The 20,377-nt window shown below is 43.0% G+C and overlaps 1 protein-coding gene across 9 annotated transcripts in view; it reads right to left on the bottom strand.

Annotated features, from left to right (window-relative positions):
• The window catches only part of CFAP92 (cilia and flagella associated protein 92 (putative)), a 53,297-nt gene extending 43,314 nt beyond the window's left edge, over positions 1 to 9,983 (bottom strand). Inside the window, exons 1-5 of one of the 9 annotated variants that reach the window (XR_014506348.1) lie at positions 9,782 to 9,946; positions 5,985 to 6,244; positions 4,859 to 5,052; positions 2,597 to 2,659; positions 130 to 337 (exon numbers count right to left, since the gene is read on the bottom strand). Coding sequence is in view for 7 of the 9 variants with exons in the window: in XM_083420717.1 (XP_083276843.1) it covers positions 130 to 337; positions 2,597 to 2,659; positions 4,859 to 5,052; positions 5,985 to 6,244; positions 9,782 to 9,807 (751 nt within the window). In the remaining 2 variants the exon portion in view is untranslated. Of the gene's footprint in view, positions 1 to 129; positions 338 to 1,927; positions 2,565 to 2,596; positions 2,660 to 4,858; positions 5,053 to 5,980; positions 6,245 to 9,415; positions 9,441 to 9,781 lie in introns of those variants that run through there. The other 8 variants (XM_083420718.1, XM_083420717.1, XM_083420721.1 and 5 more) reach the window with 8 other exon arrangements.
• Positions 9,984 to 20,377: the final 10,394 nt, after the last annotated feature.

The raw sequence follows: 20,377 nt of genomic DNA on the forward strand, positions 1-20,377 counted from the left end.
AACAAACCCATGCAAAATGGGAGGAAAACCCGAATGTATTACTGCACTGAGTTGGAAAACCAAACTGCTAATTCCTTTATCTGCACATAGCGTTTATAAAGTATTTTGTGACTTAAATACTCTGCTTACCTTCAAGAGATCCTTGATCCGATGGTGGTGCAGCAGCCTTTGCTTTACTATACTTGGCTTTTGAACAAACCTTATCCTTGGTGTCCCATAATCTCAGCTTTATACTATGATCTCTTAGCTTCATTAGGAAGTCGGTGGTAACATTAATTTCAACACTATGATTCCATGACACCCATATCTGGTCGTGTTCAAGCCATGGTCTCACAACCTAATTTTTTTTATTTGTTTAAAAAACAAACACACAGAGATTGTTTAAAAATAAATAAATTAGGGGCCGCAATTATTCTTTCTGCATTTCAAAAGAAACTTAAGATGTATAAACTGAGCAACTTACAGGGGTTGCCGAGAACTGCTGTCCCTTCTTTAGTACCCACCAAAGCCCTCCTGGGCATCCTGGTTTTTGGTGCTTTTTTATTTTATTTTACCCTCCAATTGCTCCACTCTATTCCCCATTTTCCCACATTATGTCTCTGGGCTCCATGTGACACAGAAGCACACAAAGGAAGGGAGAGTGATCAGAGTTGCCAAAGGCCTGGCCTTTGCTTTCCTGCATGAGGGCAGCCCAATTTACCTTTTTTTTAAAAAGGGGGGGCTGGGACAAAAAGGGACTTCAGCATCATAAGCAGGGAGTTGTTGTGGGTCAGTGGAGGGTGGCAGAAGAAAACCTGTAGCAGGGGGGAGTAACAGAAGCCAAGAAGCATTTTTACCTATTGTCAGCATCAGTATCCTAGAGCTTTGCCTCCATTGCAGGCCTGAATTTGACTTGGCCCACCTTGCATTGCAAAAAGAGGTCTTACTGAACCAAACGGGTCCTTTTCTATATTGTAAATTGCAGGTTTGGGAAGGGAGCCAGTTTGGATTGAGACCGTAGTGGGAGGCCAGAAAGTTAAAGGCCTTTTACTCCCCATGTCCTAACCCAAATCAGTCCTCAATTTTTGAAAATTTACTTTCCAAAAAAAAGAAAAGAAAAGGGCCCTATTTGATTCAATGGGCTATCACCATCAGGAGCATGTGAGTGAGTGAAAGATCCCTGATTTTCCAGGTGCGGGGGAGGAGGAGGACAGTGCAGAGTAATGGAGGATTTTATCTTGTATATGGTTGCAACGTGGTGTGGCTTGTAGTTCTGCAGGAATGTGATTGCTGGAGTGTGGGGTGGGTATGATCTTTATGTGAGGAGCATTCCATTGTCCTTTTCAGGGTCAAAAAGTAGTTTGGGCCTTGGACTCAACCTCTACCTTGTTTTATAGGAAAGCCATTTCACCTTTGTGACTGGGCAATAGCCTTTTGCAACTTGTAATCATTTTGTGGTGGCGCCCACAATAGTTTTTCCAAACATGCTTACAAGCCACAAAAGCCGGACAACTTTACTGGAGCTTGAAAATATATTGTATGAAACACCAAAACATTAACGAGAAGAAATAATGAATTTTTAAAAGCATTAGTTATTCCTCCCCTTGCCACCAACTGGAAAGACATAAAACTGCAATATTCTTAACTATTAAAATCCACATTAAGATTGAGCAGGGCTAAAAAAATTGAATTCTCTCAAAATATTGAGTCATATCTTACTATGAAGGTTGTGTTCTGGTGACTTGCCTTCACCCAAAACTATGATTCATAGCCATCTGAAGCTGCCTTATACCTATGAGAAATCCCACTTTTCCTGCTGTGCTCAGATCCTGTGAATTTTATGTTTGCAAAACTAAAGCTGAAGTTCATGGGATCATAATGAGGAAAAGGTACTGGTTTGGATATGCAGGAGAGAGAAAATATATTCTAAGGGGTAGGAGTAAAATACGGTAGAGTCCAAAGTCCAATAGCATTTGCCATCTTATTCCACAATTTTACCATTTTCTTGCTATATTTGGAGATCAGCTGTAGCAAATGAACAAAGAGACAACATCTTGTTGGAGGGAAGTAGGGAAGCGAAGCATTTTTCAACAGTTCCCTCTGCAGCCTTCTATCCTAATTCCCATGCTATTCCAGACGATACTCCAACCCTCTGGAGCAGCCTCTCAGGAGCGCAAGAGGAAGGGGAAATCGGCAAGTCAACTTTGCTCCCCACTTTCCTCCAGGGAATAGTCCTATATAGTACACAGTGATATCATTATGATTTCATTATTGCCTGACGAGAGCCTTTGGCAATAGGTATTGTGAGATGTCATAACAAAATGCTATCGTTAAGAAAGCAATGTTCGTTAAGAGAAACTACGGCGCTCTCTAGTCTCACTGCCAATAGCCAAATATAATCAGCAATTTCTTGGAATGGAACATGGCACTGGCCACATCTTTCTAGTTCAGCATCAATGGAACAGTCGTGATTAAATGGCGCCACCACATAAGAGAGTGTTCTGCCACCATCCTTGAGTACAGGCCAACAGGATAGCAAGCTCCTGCATTCTCCACCTCATATTTAGCAGGCAAAAACTTATTTCTAGAGCTGTCTTACAATCTTATACGCACTCACTGAAATATGCAGCGCGGATGCCTTTTTCGACTTGGGCCGCTCACTGTCTTTTGGAGTCCCTGGCTGATATAGTGAATAGGAAGAAAGAAGCAAGAGCAAAGGAAAGGAAGAGACAGGGGAAATGTAAAAATGTAAAGAGGTACAGCAGCATGTTTCAGTTATGCATCTCATACAAACTACACTACAAGAGCTTTCCCTTCCCAACAACACCCCTCCAAAGCATTCACCACTCTAATCTTTCCCAAAACCTATATGGCCTGTACGGATTCTCCCAAAGCCTCCCAGAGTGGCTGGAGCTGCTCAGAGTGGCTGGGGAATCCCAGTAGGATGGGTGGGGTATTATTATTATTATTATTATTATTATTATTATTATTATTATCCCAATTTCTTGTGCCAACTGTTTCCCACCATCCAGACTACTACCCCCCACTTCACAATCCCTGTTCCCCCCTCTTCTCTGTTCTCTCCCTCCCCTACTCAGGCTCTTTCCAAGCTCTCTTTATTACAATATAATTTGGGGAAGGGAGGGGAGGAGAGAGAGGAAGGACAGCACAGCACAATCATTACTGTATCCCCGGCACAGGAACTATTGTGACACATGCATGCAGAATTAAAAGAAGCAGCTGCTACTAATTTTGATTGTTTTCTTAAACTGCACCTGAATGGATTAGGAAAGTGGTGTTTCTCTCACAATCAGGTTTGCAAACCACCGAAAAGGCAGAGTCAATAGCAGTGATTTACAAACCCAATTATGAGAGGAAAGCTTTACTTTTGTTCTGATTTTAAACATCAAGAATGCCAGGAGTTAAAATTGGATAGGAGGTGTGAGAATCCCACAGGAAAATGGGTTTCAGAAATCTCTTGAGGTCTTTTATCAAAGCTTTAAAACAGCTTTGAGGGGAGAAAACTGTAGTATGAGAATGCACTGAAGACGAGGGTGCCCCCTGAAGCTGCTTTTAGCAATGGGGGACGGGCAGGTACCACACAAAGTGCACATCTCTCTTCCACAGCAGCACTCATAGCAGCCAAAGGAGGGATATCAACTGCGGAAACACCATGGCGGGAAAACGTCAAGCTTTCAATACTGCAGTCCGTCAGGCCTCTACACTGACCTGCAGCCACTTTTAGTTTGTTCTCATTGGTCAAGGAAACCTATCCAACCAGACTGCCTTGGACAATCCAGGAAATGGATAGGAACGCTGTGTCAGGTGTTGCCTGACTCCTGTCAGCCTCAGTTGGCATGATCAGTGCCCAGGGATAATGGGAGTGATAGTCTAGCAACATTTGTATCAGTGTGGGAAAGCATTATTTGAAATTAATGGCTATTATTTCTAAAGCTGCTTGAATTGCTATGTTGGTATCTAACTTCTTCAGGATCCACAGATTACTTGCACATGTTCCAGCTGAAAAGCAGGACTTAAAACTAGAGAACAGGCCAGGAAGTGGCCTGTGAAGGCTGTGTCAGGTTTCTGCCTGTTCAGGGGCTGAGTGATTCTGACATAAGACGCCCTAAGCTTCCTGAAGGAGGAGTAGGAAAGATGTGTAACAAACAAACACAGCTGAACTTTTCAAGAAACAAATCATAATCTCCTCTCGCTGCATATCAACAGTAACACAGGACGCTGTCTGATGCCAGGAGCAAATATTTGTCTATGTAGCCTATCTAGCCCAGGGAGTGGAAACCTGTGGTCTCTAGATGTTGCTGGAATTCAGCCCTTACCACTGGCTGCTATGCAAGCTAGGTCTGCTGGGAATTTGAGTCAACAACATGTGGAGGGTCACAGGTGGCTTTCCAGGGTCTCAAGTAAAGATACCAGGGAAACTACTTTCTGCATGCAGATCATGTGCTTTACCACTAGGCCAAGTTTCTGAAACTAGCTGAAATCTAGTCAACAATAAGTGACCTGGATCTACTGAACCCCCTGAAGTTAGTGGGAAACAGATTCAGAAGAGACACGTGGGAACAGATGCTAGGTTCACCTGATAAGATATAGTCCAGGTAATTGTCATATGTATTGAAGCTGGAGACGAAGAAAATAACTTTTGGAATATCTACTGACAATCAGGGCAGTATTTTGTACATAAATGTTTGTTATAAGTTGTTTTATAGAAACCTCAGAAGAACACAGAATAAGTATTTCAAAAATCCTTTGAAACCAGTCTAGAATCCAAGGAGACCAACCATATAGGATTAAATTGCTATGCAGTAGCCCCTTTCCTCAGATTTCAGTAATATTAGTAAATGTTGCTTGTTCTTCTTACCTTAGATTCTGATTCCAGAAACAGTTTAGCCACTGGACCAAATAGCACCAAATCTAATTTTCGGGGTTCAACATCATCGGGCAGAAGAAAATATTCAATATGATAAAAACGATGCATTTTTGGAATATATGTGTCTCTCATTTTAGATGCTGTTCTTGAAATATCTTGTCTAGAGGCCACCACAGGCTTATTTGCTAGAAAAATATCCCAACAGAAATTGGAAGTGGGAAGAGAATCCAACTGTTACAAAATATCATTTTCCACATTTTATGTAAACAAATCTTTCCAAGAATCTTATTTTTCTCACACACATTTGAACACACACATCTTCTGCAGAGCTGCTGGGGTCCCTGCTAGGATCTGGCCTTCATATCTAGTGGAAGTTGTACATTCAATTTAGCTCCCTGGCAAAAACCAGTAACTCTCTTCCCAAAATCCTTTCTCAAAGGTAGTTTCCAAGCTGAGCAGGAGCATTAGTTCCTAAATTCTGTAGGCATGATGCACGATAATCTTTCCCAATTCTTCAAACTTCAAGAGTTAGCAAAAACCATTCCAATATAAAGTATTTATCTACACCAGCCACAAGCCTAACCTTTTTCCTTTCCAGAGGGAAAACATGTTAAGCATGTTGCTGGAAAACAACAGTATTGTGGTACTATGACTGTGAGAATGTGCAAGGAAGCCCACACTATTGGAAGATGCTAAAGGAACAAGAGAGTAGCAGCTACAAAGGGCCAAATCAGGCCCAGGAAGGTGTTAACAGAGCATGATGCTCCGTAATGGAGGGATCCACACCTTAAACTATTAAGACAAGAGAACACATGAACTAAAAATTATGCCAGGTTCAGGCTCACAAATATACAAGACCTGGGACAATTAGCCCAGTCACACAATATGCCAACATGTGAGCACTGACAAGAACTCAAAAATAGTTGGTACTCTGCATCACTACCAACTGTGAGACAACCAGAGATGTAACCACTGGGCAATGCAGAATAAGGCTTTTGCATAACTATTGGGGGGGATGAAACAGGTTTTTTTTGGTGGGGGGCAATGTTCTCCTTAATATTTTGGGACAACATCTTCTGAAAGTAATGAAAAGGACTGATAAATTCAATTTACCTACTTGGAGCTACAAGTGGAACAGCCAGCGAGACTGAGAATGTGCAGTTAATCCGGTGCTCAGAATCAAGCGCTTCACTTCTCATGGATTGAGAGCATGTTGTGCTTTCATCTTCAGGCGTAGGGTGACCACCCTCACCTGCCTCTGGGCTTTCAGTTCCAAAGGTGCTGTCCGAACGCACGGTGTTATCTGACCCTTTTGACTCAACTGGCTCACACTCATCCTCATCTTGCTCCTCAACATCTGGCAGTCTACTTGCCATCCTGTGATAGAATTAAAATTATTAGTTCTTTGGACTTCCAATTCCTTCTGTTCTGTTTTAGTTCCCAGAATTGAGTGTTCCGGTTTGCAAACATTTTTGGAAGCAGAATGTCAGATACTGCTTCTAATTGAGTGCAGGAAGCTTCTGCAGCCAATCGGAAGCTGCGCCTTGGTTTCTGAATGTTTTCGGAAGTCGAATGGACTTCTGGAATGAATTACGTTCAAGAACCAAGGTACGATTGTAATTTATACAGTGCTTTTATTAAGCACTTCAAATACTTCAGATACATTATGAAAGGGCAAATTCACATATGCATAATCATCACTTGATAGCCACAACATCAAGTGATGAGTTGCACACCTGAAATTGCCAAATCTAACAAGACTACCTCAGGCACATTGTTATTTCTGTGCTCACACATTCAGCTGGGGCTCAAGAGATTATAACCAACTGAGTGATGAGATGAGAAACCAATTAGCATGTGATTCAGCCACAAGTTAGTTATCCTTAAACTTGTAAAGTAGAATTCTAAATAGCCACTCATCTGGTCACCTGTGGCAAGCAACAATTGCCTCCTGGCAGCCAAAAAGCAAAGCATTTGTAATTTGGTAGATAATTATTTTCTTCTCCAAGGCTATAAACATACCAGAAATGGTCAATATTTATAGGTGGGCATTCTGGCCATCTAGCAAACATTTATGTGGGCTAGAATGGAAATGTTGCAGTAAGATACACCAGAGTTAGTTCCACAGATCCAAGGGCAACCCTTCTGAAGCTATGCTGGTCTGGGCCTGATCTTGAGAGATCACCTGAGAATCCTATGAACACCACCACCTTGAGTTCCAGGAAGGAAGGAGCAGAAACGTAACTAACAGTAAACAAAATATTGCTCACGGAACACTAAAGCTAAGAGAGGGAGTTTGCTTAAGGCTGCTTTCAGAATGAGCTGAGATTTGACACTAGGACTTCATGCCTCACAGCTTACAATTAATCACTATGCTACTCCACCCTCTCTAATGTTGACTGAGCAATGTGCCAATCTGATGAAGACTTATCACTTCTCCCACAAGATCTGTGGAAGTTGAATTGAAGGGGAAAGGGGTGGGTGGGAAAACGAACACCCAGGCAGCCACAGGCAAGGGAAGTAACATGGAATAACCAATGGCTGAGCACCCCAAACCAATGATGGAAATGTGCATATAAAAGCAAGCTTCCTTTCACATTCACCACTACACCCAAAAGGGTGTCATGTACATGATTCCCATGGCTGTATCGTACTTAGCTTTCCCACCATGTGCATTCAACACACAATAAACACATTGCCTAATTTAAAACCGAAACCATCACGCTCCCAATATGCAAACTAGGCAAATAACACTGCCTAGTTAGATGGAAGAATTAGTACCACATTAAATGTATGGGGCGGGGAGAGCACAGACATCTGCTCAGCTTTGCCATTTTGAAGACTGATTTAGGTGCTACCCCCATCTGTAGCTTTGTCTCCTGTTGACGCTACAAGTGGTGAATGCAATATCAAAAAGCTCTTTATCAGACGTACAGCCACTAGCCTGTAAAGCAGCATCTGCCTTGCAACCTTGCATACCACCTGTTGTTGGCAGGGGCGATGGCAGGCAAATGCTACATGTGTTCAAAGCTGAAAAAGCACATCCCCAACTGAGAAGAATCTGTACATCTGCAACAACAACAAAAAGCTTGACTGGAATTGAGGTTTCCAAAGTACAGTGGTGCCTCGCAAGACGAAAAGAATCCGTTCCGCCAGTCTCTTCGTCTTGCGGTTTTTTTCGTCTTGTGAAGCAAGCCCATTAGCGGATTAGCGCTATTAGCGGTTTAGCGGCTATTAGCGGCTATTAAAGGCTTAAGGGATTAGCGGATTAGCTGCTAAAAGGCTATTAGCGGCTTAGCTAACAGCTGTTAAGCGGCTTAGGGGCTTGGGAAAAAGGGGGGGAGGGGAAAAAAACCCCAGGAATCGCAAGACATTTTCGTCTTGCGAAGCAAGCCCATAGCAAATTCGTTTTGCGAAGCACCTCCAAAACGGTAAACCCTTTCGTCTAGCAGGTTTTCCGTCTTGCGAGGCATTCGTCTTGCGGGGCACCACTGTAGAAAAATATTTCCGGTCAAGCCATTTCTTGGTTGTTAGTACAGTGGTACCTCGGGTTACAGACGCTTCAGGTTACAGACTCCGCTAAGCCAGAAATAGTACCTCGGGTTAAGAACTTTGCTTCAGGATGAGAACAGAAATTGTGTGGTGGCGCGGCAGCAGCGGGAGGCCCAATTAGCTAAAGTGGTGCTTCAGGTTAAGAACAGTTTCAGGTTAAGAACGGACCTCCAGAACGAATTAAGTTCTTAACCTGAGGTACCACTGTATGTATGTGTGAACCACCACCATGTCCACATATAAACCAAGAGTAGCCAACATGGTGCCCTTCAGACCAAGGTAGGCAGACCCTGAAGTTTTGGATTACAACACCTATCCCCCCCCCCCAATCACTGACTATGCTGGTGGGAGCTGGTGGGAGTTGCAGTACAACACCTTTGCAGGGCACTACATTGGCTACCTCCCCCAATATAGGTTGGTTGTCATCTACGGTAATCACGCGTAAGTGTGAATATCAGCTGATGCCTGTTGCACTACAATATGGAGATTCATACCTTAACAAAAAGGTGCACTTTCAGGGAACCTGAATGCATGTGTTGGCCATCCAGCCACTACCTCACAGATAAACTAGAGAACCCAGAGTACTGGGCCTGTCTCAACAAATCATATGATTTCAGCTTCGCACTCATTAGTGTGGCCATCGAAGATGAGGGTTAAAGCACAACACATCATCAATACACTCAAATTCAGAAACACACCCTTTCTCTCCTTCAAGAAATGACACTACGTGCACAATCAAGTTTCTCTTGTTTCCAGGCCCTCTGCAGGGGAACTTATCCTCAAACTCCATAAAGAGGTGTTTTTAAAACCCTAAATACTAAAAATAAAAAAGCACTCTGCACATGGTCTGCGCCTTCCCCCTTTTGACCCCTAGGATTAGGTCCACTAAAAAACAGAGGCAGCCAAGATGTAACAGTATATATACAGAGAGAGAATGGAGAGCATCTAACCTTCATTCAGACACACACCTGTGCTAATGGTGCGATCCCTACTTACCTGAGAGTAAGACCCACTAAATTCAATAAGGCTTAATTCTGAGCAGGGATTTAAGTTGGGTGGGAAGGAGCAACGGAGTCCAGAGGCCTGTTCAGAAACCCAGGTAGAGAAAGGCAAAAAGTGCTTCAATAACCACAAAAATGTCAGATGAAGTTTTCTATTGGGCAGTTTACAGGGCAAACCTATTCGGGTCTACTCGAAAGTAAGTCCCAGCGAGCTAAACTGGGCAGAGGTCTAGCAGCTTTCGTCCCCTTGCAAAGCCAACCAAGCTACAAGAATTATTTCACTTCACAGCAAATGGGGAGGAAAATATAGAGGCGCGGGAGGTTGCTCAGCGCCTCTGAACACAAGAGTCCCCGCGTTTACCTCGCCCGACCAGTGTCCCGCGCCATCCCGCCAACCTCGGTAGGAAACTCGCTCTAGCTTGGAGGCGCGCGGCAACACCAACAAAACTAAACGCGCCTTAGGCGTGGGCGTTCTCCATTCCATCTCCATCCGCCACTCTGAAAAGAAGTCCCACTCCCGCCCCTTCCAGCGCTGCAATAGAGCTGCTCGGCGTAGGGATCCCGAGAGAAGCACGAGTTTGCTCGACCGCAAGAGGCTTTGCCCGAGAGCCCGCTGTTTGCAGAGGCAGCGGCTGTGGGTAAACGCCGAGGGAAGCCGAGTAAGTCGTGCAGACGCCAGCGAGGAAGGAGCGCTGGGAGCCCAAGGAGGGTCCCGAGGAAAGGGGCGCAAAACGGCGGGAGGCAGGCCGCAGGCAACACGAAAAGCACGGCCTCAAGCAGCGGCCTGGGATGTTGCATAAAAGGCTGCCCTGCGGAGTTCCACGTGCAACGGACGCATTCCAAACGACGCTCATGAATGTGCAAGACTGCTGAGAGAACACTAGGAAGCCCCACAGAACTGGGACATACAGATGCTTATGATGTGAAAGCATGTTACTTGGTGGAGCTGCCAATGACACCATAGCAACACAATGTCTCTCATATATATATATATATATATATATATATATATATGAGATGCCACTTCCCACAAATTTCAGTGGCAGGGCCATGCACACTGCATTGCACCCACAGCCATCCATGTTCACAGGGTCAAGCTGGCAGTCCTGCATAGTGTCATCAGTTTGTGGGTGCCAAACCTTTTAACCCCTGGGTGCAGCAAATCTTAAACTATAAACCATTTTAGATTATAAGCCAGTGTGTGACAGACGGGGGTTGGGGGGGTGGGGAGAGGAGGGCATCTCCCATCATGAGTACTGCTTTATAGGGAATATAGAAGGCTTGGAAAGGGCCACAATCCAAGAAAGGTAAAATGGCTGCAAAGATAATGGTGTTAAGCCTCCTGGGTGACTTGCTTTGATAGGCTCATTGCTGGGTAATAGGCATAGGAGATGGTTTCTTGATTGCCAGACATCCTTCTTGGCTGTTTGATATTATATATGCATCAGAATTTGGAATCGGTGGCCCCCCTGCAGCTTGAGGGAGGGACAGGGAGAGATGAACATTTCTGCCTGGCCTTAGTTTGAAATGGTATGCCTTTGGTGGAGGTTACACAAGTTGTCTGGGGATCTGCTGCCTGCTGACAGCATGCTCTGCTTGCATACTTGTAAGTAAATACAGTGGCACCTCTGGTTACGTACTTAATTCGTTCCAGAGGTCCGTTCTTAGCCTGAAACTGTTCTTAACCTGAAGCACCACTTTAGCTAATGGGGACTCCTGCTGTCTCCGCACTGCCGGAGCACGATTTCTGTTCTCATCCTGAAGCAAAGTTTTTAACCCAAGGTACTATTTCTGGGTTAGCGGGTCTGTAACCTGAAGCGGATGTAACCTGAAGCGGATGTAACCCGAGGTACCACTGTATTGCAAAGATGCCAGTCTCCAACGTACTCTAAAAGGAAACCAAACACTGAAGTATTATTCCACTTATCACTCATAAGAGAAAAGTGCATATCAATATCTTTATCTATCACAAGCTATCTTATTATATATGTAACATTTCAAACATTAACCTGACTTTTTCTTTTGCTTCTATTTGTTTTGCTAAAATCAGCCTTGGTGTAGTAATTAAACTCTTTTAACTCACTGTGTTGAACTTTTTGAACACTTACATACAGGCCTGGCTAGAACATTGTCTCGACTATGAGCCAGAGAGTACAGTCAACACCCATCATACGCACCCCTTTTGATTCTCTCACGTTATTCCCATCTGGATACAAAATCTGCCAAATCCTGCGTAAGGGGTTATGAGATTGGAGAAGAATCCCAGCTGTGAATGGTATGATGAACACCAGTTCTTTTTGGTATCTAGTGCATGGAAAATGAGTCATACAATGGGAAGGCTTTGCTCTTGCATTAAAATCTTGAAAGAAGGGCTACTGAGTTATGCATATTACTTAAGAAACATAACAGAGAGTGGGATTCACCTAACATAATCCATCAGTGAAAGCCCTGCAGAAGGACTTCTGCTTGCAAAAAGGACTTTCCTCCTTCACTCCTTACCCCTGCCCCCAGGCCTCAAAAACATCAGCCTTCCAACAGCATCTTTGGCTGAATTAAGGGGAAATGAGAAGGAGCCATGGGCGTGGTCAGGATTTTTGTTAAGGGGGACAGAACCTCAGCTGTGTATTTTGATTGATTTAGGGGGGCAGCTGCCCCCTCCCTGCCACCCCTTGGCTACGCCCATGGAAGGAGCTATGAAAGTAGCCGGTGACCCTTCTTATGTGGCTTTTCCATAATACAAGCATTGCCAATCACAAACAGCTTAGCAATTCCATAAACTGTTGTTCAAAGGACTTGAAAGAAACAAACATGGCCACGCAAACCTATAATAAAGACAACATGGTGGCCGGTTCTCAGAGACTGAATGACATTACTACTGGATTACGACATACAGTACAGCCCTGGTTTATGTCTTCTTGTGTAAACAAGATACTGTGGTCCTTGATGCTGACAGACCACCATGTAAATCCACTGAGATCTATGGTTTGACTGTAGATAGGAGACAAAACGGTGCTACGTTGCACAATGTCCCAGCAAATTGGCAAGGGGGTAAATAAGCAGATCAAGAGGCTCAAAGTCTCTTTATTTGCTCTTTGTGGATAGGAATCCCAGATGCTCTTGATTACTGTGAACTCAAGAGTGGTGGATGAAAGACAATGCAGAGAATCTGAAGCAAAATGAACAAAGTGACCCTGGACAAAGGAACAAACAATGTAGGAAATACTATTTAGCCAGCGACTAACGCAAGCTCCAGTAGAGTTGCCTACATTGCAGTCTCCTTTTGTATCCCCCCCCCCCTCCCATCAGCGTATCAGTTTCTAGGGAAAAAGACATAAGAAGAGTTTGGATTTTATATCCCGCTTTATCACTACCCGAAGGAGTCTCAAAGCGGCTAACATTCTCCTTTCCCTTCCTCCCCCACAACAAACACTCTGTGAGGTGAGTGAGGCTGAGAGACTTCAGAGAAGTGTGACTGGCCCAAGGTCACCCAGTAGCTGCATGTGGAGGAGCGGGGAAGCGAACCCGGTTCCCCATATTACGAGACTACTGCTCTTAACCACTACACCACACTGGCTCTACACCTGGAAACAACAGGTTGGTGGAGAGACCTTTTTATGGAACCCATCTGTTACTAAGAAGGTACAGAAACCCTGAAAGCCTAGCTTGCTGGTGTGGTATAGTGGTTAGAATATTGGAGATGGACAGGGGAGACCCAGATTCAAATCCCCCCCCCCCTCAGCCAAAAAGGTCACTGGATGTTCTTGATCTGTTCACTCTCAGTCTACCCTACCTCATAAGTTTGCTGTGAGGACACAGTTGGTGGGACAACTGTGTGCATAGCCCTCAGCTCCTTGGAAGAGGAGTTTAAGGAGTCAGATTCCCTTCCTGATATCAAGCAGCCTGTCTGTTGGGAAGCGTTTGTATATTATAGCTATAGATTAGTTAAAGCCATAAATAATGGACTTTAACTTTCAGTGTGTCTGTCTTTCAACCGTATTGGTGATTTAAAGAGCTTAGTAGTATTTGTGTGGCTAAGTCACTGATGGTAAAATCTGAATCCTATTGATGGAGAAAAGGAATCCATTGTCTCCTGTAGCTACTGGTCTTGAAGCCACATCTTATTTCTGCTGCACATCAGGCAGAATCCGTCTTTTAAAAACAAGCCTGGTAACAGCCAGATTTATTTAATTCAAGTTCTTTAATGTCAAGATTTTCAGCTACAGCTTCCTAGATGCAGCTTCTTAATCCCTTAGAATACAGTTCTTTTCATTTGTTTCCACATAAGCAGATTGTTTATCTGCAGTTGCTTTTACAACATTCTAGTATCATCACATTGTTTGGCACCAGCTGTCATCTTGTAATAATTATTGCAAAACATTTCCACAGCAGAGAAGTGGCACTCTAGCAGAAACCTTCACAGCAGCTAAATGGTGTTGATGAACTGTTGGTATTTTACCTTTGTGTTGCTCAGTCCTGCTCTCAACAGGTCTGTGGGGAGTCACATGGCTTGGCCACCTTTCTACACAATAATACTGCAGTCTTGTCCCCACTTACCTGGGAGTAAACCCTATTAAACTTACTTATCAGTAAACAAGTAAAGGACTGCAGCACAAGAAAGGCACAAAAGCCCATAACTATGTGATTCTGTGTGGTTAATGTGTCTTTAAATTGTTCAGGAAAGGGGATTTGATGCAGCTAATATGTGCTGGGACAATTGTTATTATTTATTAGTCCTCTACTCACAAATGTGACTCAAAGCAGAATACTACACAGTATAAACACTAAAACTATTTACAACAAACAAACCAATAACCCCCCCCAAAAAAAACCCCACCTCCATACAAATAAAAGACAGGCTTTACAGAACCTGCCCCATCAAAAGAGATACCTTGGTTCTCAGAATTAATCCATTCCGGAAGTCCGTTCCAAAACCAAAGCATTCCAAAACCAAGGCACACTTAACCATAGAAAATAATGCAAAATATATTAATCCATTCCAGACTTTTAAAAACAACCCCTAAAACAGTAATTTAAGAAAAATTTTACTATCTAACAAGACCACTGGGAAAGCAATAATAAATCTACTGTGCTATAAAATAAATAAGACAGTATTGTAGATGAGAAATTTTTAAATAATTTTTTTTTCTTACCTGCACTGATGGTAGTCAATGTTTGGATGCTTTTATCCATTTCTGCAGTCACACAGTCAATCAATCAGTAGCTGAACTGGGTTCCACACAGTCAGAAAAACAATTTAACTGAAAAAGCCTCAAAAACAAAAACGCAAAACAAACAGCAAAAGCAAAAGTGCCAAACAATCCATTCTGGAAGTCCGTTTGACTTCCCAAATGTTCAAAAACCAAGGTGCAGGTTCTGATTGGTGCAGGCGTCCCGGAAACAATAGCCAACAACTGCATCGGACGTCCGGCTTCCGAAAAATGCTCTGAAACCAGAACACTTACTTCTGGGTTTTCTGCGTTTGGGAACCAAGGTGTTTGAGAACCAAGGTACCACTGTAATGGATCTAGAAGTACTCGCAACGCTATGTAGCTTTAAGTAGCCACAGTGGTACCTCGGGTTACATCCGCTTCAGGTTACATCCGCTTCAGGTTACAGACTCTGCTAACCCAGAAACATTACCTCGGGTTAAGAACTTTGCTTCAGGATGAGAACAGAAATCGTGCTCCGGCGGCGCAACGGCAGCGGGCGGCCCCATTAGCTAAAGTGGTGCTTCAGGTTAAGAACAGTTTCAGGTTAAGAACGGACCTCCGGAACGAATTAAGTACTTAACCCAAGGTACCACTGTATATGTAAATACAGTACATGTCAATAAGTAGATATAAGCATTGATGCTGGACTTGGATTCTTAAATCTCACCTCAACTAGCTATCACTGGGTAGATTTCAGCAGGCTGGCATCTCTACACATAGGTCAGTGTTATATGAGGTGGCTTGCTTCCCATGCTTTTTGGCACATCCTCCTCCTTGCAGATAGTTGTGCTAGCATGATTCTTTAAATCATCTGAACCATGTGGAGTCGAGAGACCAGCTTCACATATGAAGGAACAGCATGCACACAGCATCAATTGCAAGTGACCACCATGGCATCGGCCTTCATTTGGCTACACGAACAAACACATCAAGTGGTGATTTGCCACCTGTAAAATTAGTGTAGACTATACCAATACTGCTGTCCAAATTCTGAAAGTCACAGTGTGGGTTCTCTGACCAATGGGTTACATGCTTTGAGGAATCCGCATTGAAATCAATGAGACTGAAGGTGACTAACACTGATTTCAGTTGATATACTCTCAGCAGGATGCAATCCTAAACCTGGGAGTAAGTCCTATTTAATTAAATGGGTCTAACTTCTGAGCAGACATAGCCAAAATTGCACTGCTAAACAATTGTCTGATGTTGTTGTCGTTTAGTCGTGTCCGACTCTTCATGACCCCATGGACCAGAGCACGCCAGGCACTCCTGTCTTCCACTGCCTCCCGCAGTTTGGTCAAACTCATGTTCTCCAGTGTTGGAGAACACTGTCCAACCATCTCGTCCTCTGTCGTCCCCTTCTCCTTGTGCCCTCCATCTTTCCCAACATCAGGGTCTTTTCCAGGGAGTCTTCTCTTCTCATGAGGTGGCCAAAGTATTGGAGCCTCAGCTTCAGGATCTGTCCTTTCAGTGAGCACTCAGGGCTGATTTCCTTCAGAATGGACAGGTTTGATCTTCTTGCAGTCCATGGGACTCTCAAGCGTCTCCTCCAGCACCATAATTCAAAAGCATCAATTCTTCGGCGATCAGCCTTCTTTATGGTCCAGCTCTCACTTCCATACATCACTACTGGGAAAACCATGGCTTTAACTATACAGACCTTTGTTGGCAAGGTGATGTCTCTGATTTTTAAGATGCTGTCTAGGTTTGTCATTGCTGTGGTAAAATTTGCTGTCATTGTCTGATACTTTACAGCAAATGGTTCTTGATAAGAGAGGTTAACCCTAGAAGTGTTGTATCATCATTTCAGGTACTGCATGATCTAGTAATGGTTTCTTAGGAAAACGTCAACTAGACATTCCAGTTTTGTTGGAGCAGTGACCTGTGTGCTATGCAGTTATATTGTCTGCATTGTGCTGAATCATTTCAATTACAGAATAATCGTGTTATGGAATGGAATCTCATGCCCTAGAAATAAGGGGAAAGAAGGACAGAGAATGTATTGTATCTCAAAAGGCTGTATCAGTTTATTTAATTATGGATTGTCATCATGTTGACCTACACTTTTCCTTTTTATCACACTGAATAAAAAGTAAAAGATTTACCTTCAAATTATTCATCCTTTATTCTTTTAAATCAAAAGACCAGCAGATGGGCAGTTAGCAGTTCAACAAAGGCCCAGTGTCCTTCAACACCATTTTAATGCCTTTGTTCCAGTGAGAGAAGCGACCAAGAATCTCAATCACCACTCATGTGGAAACTGCAGGTGTTGTGGTAAAATTTACGCTGACACTTTTATCGCCTGGTAAAGATTTTGTTAGTCTTTAAATCAATTATCTCCACTTGGGGACATTTTACTATTTAAAATAGCTGAGACAAACCAAATGTAATTGTTTCAACATCTGCCCCCCCAGGATCCTTCTGCTGTAGTTCTTGCCTGAGAGCCATTTAGTCGACAAAGGCAGAAAAACAGATGTAACTTTACACAGAATTTGGTGGAAAAATTAAAATCAGCGAGGCTTTTCTACTTATTTTTCCTTTTTATATTTAATTATTAATCAAAGGAATATATTTGACTCAACCTAAAAATGTTGTACAAATCAAGTCAATACAAAAAAGATGTACAGCCCCGTTAGAGAATTGTTCAGTGTGACATGGATTTTTGTCAGTACAGCCTATTTCCATTTCCTTCCCTGTATCTGCCAACCCAGCCTTTGCAGTTTTCATGGAGAGTCCTTCTCACGGACCCATCAATGGGTAGGGCCCATTAGTCCTTAGGGTCTTTTGGCGGTTCAGTTGCTTCCCTCCGAGTCTCCTTCACTTTTCTGCATCAGTTTAAGACACATCTCTTTTATCTCCATTGCTTATTTTCTTTATTACTGGATATTGTGGTTTTAATAGTGTTGAGAATGGGATCCTATAGAACAAAAAGCGCTTTAAAATATAATACATACATACATACATACATGAAGATGGTGGCTGCTGCAGAATAAATTAGTGTAATCGGCCTCCCAATCTCTGTTGAGCATTTTGGGATTCCAGGGGTCTTGGGTTGTGTTTCCGTCAGAAATTGGGCACGGTGGAGACAACAGTGTCTTTCAGCTATATGGTTCTAATTACACATACATACAATTGAGTCTACTGTGAGGAGACTTCAGAGCATTTACATCTCAGAGGGACTTGCTTCCTGTTGATGTGAGGCAATATTATCTTTTTCAGAGTCTGACCACAATAGATAATAATGGGTGCAAAAAGGGGACCCAAGCTTCCCACTTACTGAGCTATGCAATAGGCAAACAGACAATGGGCCCATTTTCCAGATGGATAGACACATAGCTGGCCCAACCATTAGACAGAGTGAAGCAATCACTTCAGGCAGCTGATTCTTGGTGTCCTGAAAGGGCAACAGACTGTTGGTTATTACAGTATTTTGTTATGGTATTTTCACTGCCAGGGATGGGAAGAGAGACACTTTTGATGTTTTCTACCTTAGGTGTCAAAGCAGCTTGACCTGTATTGGGGTGGGATGAGGTAGAAGGCATCATTTACTGCCTTTCCTTGTACACCAAAACGTATTGGGCCAACCCTGACTGGAAGGATAGATAGGCCATATAACCCAGAACTGAGAAGACCTTTGCTTCAGGCTGTAGTTCACTAGAAGAACATAGGCTTAAAATAGTTCAAGTGCTCAATCACTGGCTTTTGCACCACAGGCAAAAAAGCCAGCTAGCCTTGAACCAGTACCTTGGCTTTGATCCTAAGAGAAAGTTTATAATGTACCACCAGCAATTAATTATTGTTGTCTACAAGCAAAAGATGGTCATGCCTCTATGCCTAATCTAGCTCCCAAGGTTGCTGTGGGGATTAAATAAGGAGGGTGAAGAACCAGGTGTATCACCTTAAACTCCCTGGAGAAACAGGTGAAGTATAAATGCAATAGAATAAATAAATCTCCAGTTCAGAGCGATGTCACCCTATCAAGCACACCCTGAATGGGTATGGGATACTTGCTAACCTGGTCCCCTTTACCACTACATCATCATTCCATCCTTCACTAGACCTTCATGCACCGGCACATGGTTCTGGCATTGTGTTCCCGCACTGCATAAAATTAGTGATATAGTAACACACTGCTGCCATAAATCCACTACATGTTTGGTTGTTCCCTTGTCATCAGGGATTTAGTAGTCCCATTTCCACTCAGTGAATGTAATATGCAGATAGAAATCTGTTAGGAAGATGTTACTAACATATCCCTTCAGTTTATGGTCCTGTCAGCCTACAGGACTCAAGTGTGTATGGGAACACAAGGCATTACTCCTGCCATTTTGAGCTGCTGGAGGACTAATGGAGTGGGAGAGCCTAAAAAGTGCTTATGTTATGAATGTTCACATTTCATCATATGAATAGCCAGAAATCTGAACTTTATTGAAGCAGACAAGTCAATGGGCTCCTTTGTTCCTCGGAAACAGTTTGCTGTGGATGTTCCCAGACAGATGAAATTAAGTAACTATCCTCGAGTCGCTGTGAAAGGACAGTCATTTTAATCAGCAAACATTTATTATAGCATTAGCTGCCTGTCCTAATTGGGACAGGAAGCTCAATTTATTGCAGCTACTCATGTGAAAGAAAGGGGACAGTTTTAAAATCTGTACAAGCACAACACACATGCTTTCAACCACTTTATGCTTTGCCAAACATTTTGTAGGGTTAAGGGGCAAGTTACTTCATCAGTGAAATATTTCTGCCTTCACAGCTTTTTCAAAAACATGTTGATTTGAAGCAAGGTACTTTTAATTATATGTTGTGGCGGAGCAAATAAACATCTTTTAGAAGTTATAACCAGCAAATCGTAAGATGCATAATTATTTTTAACCAGAAGCCCTTGAAATCCACAGCACAATGCAGAAGAACTGCAGCAAGAAACAACAGTGTGACAGCAAGGTGTTTTAAAGTGTTTGGCTACGTGTAAACATCTGAAAGCCTGTCTCCATCCCTACCAACCTTCGGGTACTGATATTTCCTGGGGTGGGGGCTCTCTTGGTAGTTTCACCACCCTCAGAAGTGCAGGGAAGTACCTGGAGAGCACTTTCCCTGTGGCTGCCCCTAAATTGCTGAACTCTCTTTCCAAAGAGGTGTGTTTAGCATCTTCCTTGCAAAGCTGAAGATGCATTTATTTACCCCGGCCTGTGACAGTTGAAGTAATTTGTTTAGTTGCAGCCACCCCTTTTATACGTTTCTGTTCCATCTGGCACTCTTTTACATGTTTTATTATGGCAACGGTGTCACCAGTTTTTATAATTATATAGTCTGTTGTTGAATCCTGTCTGGGACCTTATGGTGAAGAGCAGGTAACAAATAAATAAATGCCCAAGTAGTTTCATTGTCTTCCGGGAGTCAGTTCAGCTTTGCGAAATGTTAAACATACAGTGCAATCCTATGCATGTCTGCTCCAAAGCAAGTCCCCTTAGGTCCACTGGGGTTGACTGCCATGTAGGTGATTATATGACTGTTGCCTTATGTGCCTTGAAAAATGGGCCCGTAACATTTCTGATCCTAGTGACAGCTTAATTATTGAAACTTTATGAAGTTAGAAATGAACACTGAGACCAGCGCAAATGCAGTAAAATAATAACTAAATAATGAGCTATTTGCTGACAAAACCCAGGAATGAAGAAGCTGAGTCATTTACTTTCATCCTTCAGCAAAAACATAGTTGAATTTATTACTGTCGCTCTTGAGTGGTG

Source organism: Podarcis tiliguerta (genome assembly GCF_965153285.1).
Source record: "Podarcis tiliguerta genome assembly, chromosome: 2".
Taxonomy (NCBI): domain Eukaryota; kingdom Metazoa; phylum Chordata; class Lepidosauria; order Squamata; family Lacertidae; genus Podarcis; species Podarcis tiliguerta.